Source organism: Zea mays, chromosome 8, assembly GCF_902167145.1.
Source record: "Zea mays cultivar B73 chromosome 8, Zm-B73-REFERENCE-NAM-5.0, whole genome shotgun sequence".
NCBI lineage: Eukaryota > Viridiplantae > Streptophyta > Magnoliopsida > Poales > Poaceae > Zea > Zea mays.
In genome coordinates this window covers 15530085-15533072 of record NC_050103.1, presented here as the reverse complement: position 1 = coordinate 15533072, position 2988 = coordinate 15530085, and the positions used below count along the sequence as shown (strand labels likewise).

The 2988-nt window shown below is 38.0% G+C and overlaps 1 protein-coding gene across 1 annotated transcript; it reads left to right on the top strand.

Moving 5' to 3' along the window:
- The first annotated feature begins 348 nt into the window (after positions 1 to 348).
- LOC103636776 (uncharacterized) lies at positions 349 to 2456 on the top strand. The gene is made up of 8 exons (XM_020542905.1): positions 349 to 574; positions 822 to 904; positions 996 to 1109; positions 1194 to 1274; positions 1664 to 1788; positions 1873 to 2053; positions 2142 to 2276; positions 2379 to 2456. Exons 1-8 carry the CDS (start codon positions 349 to 351, stop codon positions 2454 to 2456), a joined length of 1023 nt encoding a protein of 340 aa, XP_020398494.1.
- The last annotated feature ends 532 nt before the right edge of the window (positions 2457 to 2988 follow it).

Here is a 2988-nt window from a genome sequence, read left to right as displayed (position 1 = left end):
TCATTTATCAATTTAATATGTTTGTATAAGTTTTACTCCATCTTTCACGCCTTTTTTTAGTTCCGAAGCTCCTTAGAGACCTGCTACACAGCTGTATCACCCGTTGATGCACAATTCAAGGCATGATTCTATTTATATATTTGTTTGTCATAGAATTTCAACATAATATTCAGTGATATGCTATACACTTACTTAATAATTTTCAATTTACAACAGCATAAGACCAGGACCAACACTTTTGATGTTCCTCGTCCTGACCCATCTGGACAGCACTCAATTCACATCGAACTCCCGCTCATCAGGGATTTGATATCAAGCAAGCTGAATCAGCTTCCATCCCGCCACCGCATGGGTTTCATAGAGAAGCTGTCACATTTTGATGCGGAGGTTGGTAAGGCGTGTTCAGTTATTAAACAGACTCTTCAGCAGATTGTTGAGAAACAATTCAATCTATCTGATGTTTTTGGCGAGTTAATTGATGAGGTCCTCCGTGCCGAGGCGGGTGACAACGAAGATGCTTGTGATGTGCAGAAAACCACATCAAAATCAGATGATATTCTTCCCCAGAGAGCTGGTTAGTCAGTTTAATGTATTTACGTCAATATAAAAAAGTTATGCAATCATTTATCGATATGGTTTTGATGCCATTATTTTAAACAATGTTTTCTTTGTTTACATGACATGTACAGAAGGATGTACGTGTCCGGCCCCCCCAACTGTACCCGATATGTCTACTCCAGTTTCTCAGCTGGATACGCAGTTTACAGACACACAGGTACATGAATTACTGTTAAGGCAACAGCATATTCGTGTACTATTAGAAAGTTGCCCCGATGAAGCTGATATTGATCCACTGGTTCATACAAATATAACGAAACAGAACAATACACCTACAACCTCAGTGGTAATGTTTTTATTATTAATTGTATTTTTTCATTCTAGGGTTGTATTAATCGTTTTATGTAAATAGCATATAACCATTACAATTCTTTCAGGGTAAACATGGTGATGGTGGCAAGAACATGCCGACCAATACAAACGTCACTCCTAAAGCAACACCACACATGGATCCTGACGCGCCGATATTTGATGCGACTCCGCAAATCAAGGTATGTCTAAACCCCCTCGTGGTTTTTCTGTATTCTCATCAGCAGTTTACTAAATTTGTAATCCATTTATACCATCATTGTTAGTCTACTGGCGGCGTACAACAAGTGGCAGAAACAGACTTGCCTGACAGTGGTCCATGCTTTGATCAGACTCCATCTGAACATGTCAGCTCAGTAATTTACATTTTCTTTGTAGTGTTCAACTGTTCACAAATTTTGTACAGCCATGCTTCATAGTCTAAATAGGTTATGCATCTTACAAACCAGTGTTATGCCCATTTACACATACATATATGCTAAGTAGATGTGCATGCAGTTTTTACATAACTGCTAGCTGCCTATGATAAATTACACATTCATTTATGCAGTTTGCAAGAATATTTCTTTCTCTTGATCTGTATCAGTAATGTCAGCTCATTAATTTTATGCCAGTTTATGACACTTCATTCCACATACGTATATTCCATATTATGTCAGCTCAGTAATTTTCATTTTCTTCATAGTTGTCAAAATTGTTCACAGAGTTTTATGTATATTTTCATATATATTTTTAGGTTTATGTTGAAACCGATCCAGTTACAAACACTCCACAGGTTGGCCAGGCTTCTCTTGATTCGGAGATGCAAACTGTGTTAGCTCTACGCGAATATTTGTGTGGTCTGCAATCTGACACCGGCAGGTACGAAGTTCATACTAAATCTAAATCTGTTTATATGTTTGTAGATTTACGCCACCTCTCTAATTGATATAAAAAATTCACCAGGACCATAATAGATTATGGTGAATATTCAGCGACATGTTCTGACATATATGAATCTTTTGCCGATGGGAAGTGTCTCGACAATGGATTCATGCAGTGTTTCATCCAATGTGTTATTGATGATGCAAAAAATCAGCAGACTTCCATGAGTTCGAACAGTTTGGTTCTTGATGTTAATGTTGGGGTAAACTATTGTAACTTACATACACCATTTTCATATACAAATTAGATGAACCCAAGTACACTCACTCCATTTATATCGTTTATTGCAGTCAATACTCAACTTTGAGGAACAGGAACGACACAGTCGCAACCCTCAACCTTTTGATGAATCTGTACTCCACACACTTCTAGACAATTCATTGCCTGAGACAGATGAATTGGACCAATGCAAAGCAGTAACAATCGTATTTCATAATCCAAACATAATTCCTTTTAAATGGAACATATCACATTGTTATGCTTTTGTAAGTTACCCTGTTAATTTTATGCTTTTTTTACACGGTCAGATCATGGTCCCCATGGTAAGCAGGGGCATTGGACATTGTATGTTGTCAACAAGGTCAAGAAGTGCATTCATATTTTAGATTCCAACCCATATGGACCAACACTTGGTGGAACTACATGGAAGGACTATCATTTTGCACATTTGGGCTCAGGTGGCAGAAAGTTACCATGGGCCAAGGTTATTATGAGCAGATTAAACAAAGCAATACAACATGTACGGTCCAGTACATGCTTTCCCAAGTTTGGTAACTTCACAATTGACTTGTGCCCAAATTGTCCTAACATGGCAGCTGGATCAAATGACTGTGGGTTTTATGTCATGGGTTACATTCTATTTTATCAATGCGACGAAGGATCTTTGCGGTCAGACATAGAAGCAGTACGTACAAATTTACCATTTAATTCTATAGTTGGCCCATGGCAACATATGGAACAGAGGTATAACTAACTCAGTGTTTTTGTATTGCAGGGCAACACCAGTGAGATACGGTCTCTTGCGCTGCATTACATCACATTCCACCCGAAGAACAAAGCATTATCGCTGCTTCAAGACATCCAAAGATTCAAGGTCTAAAGGATGTAGTTTAGTTTGGTCATGTAATATATTTTGTA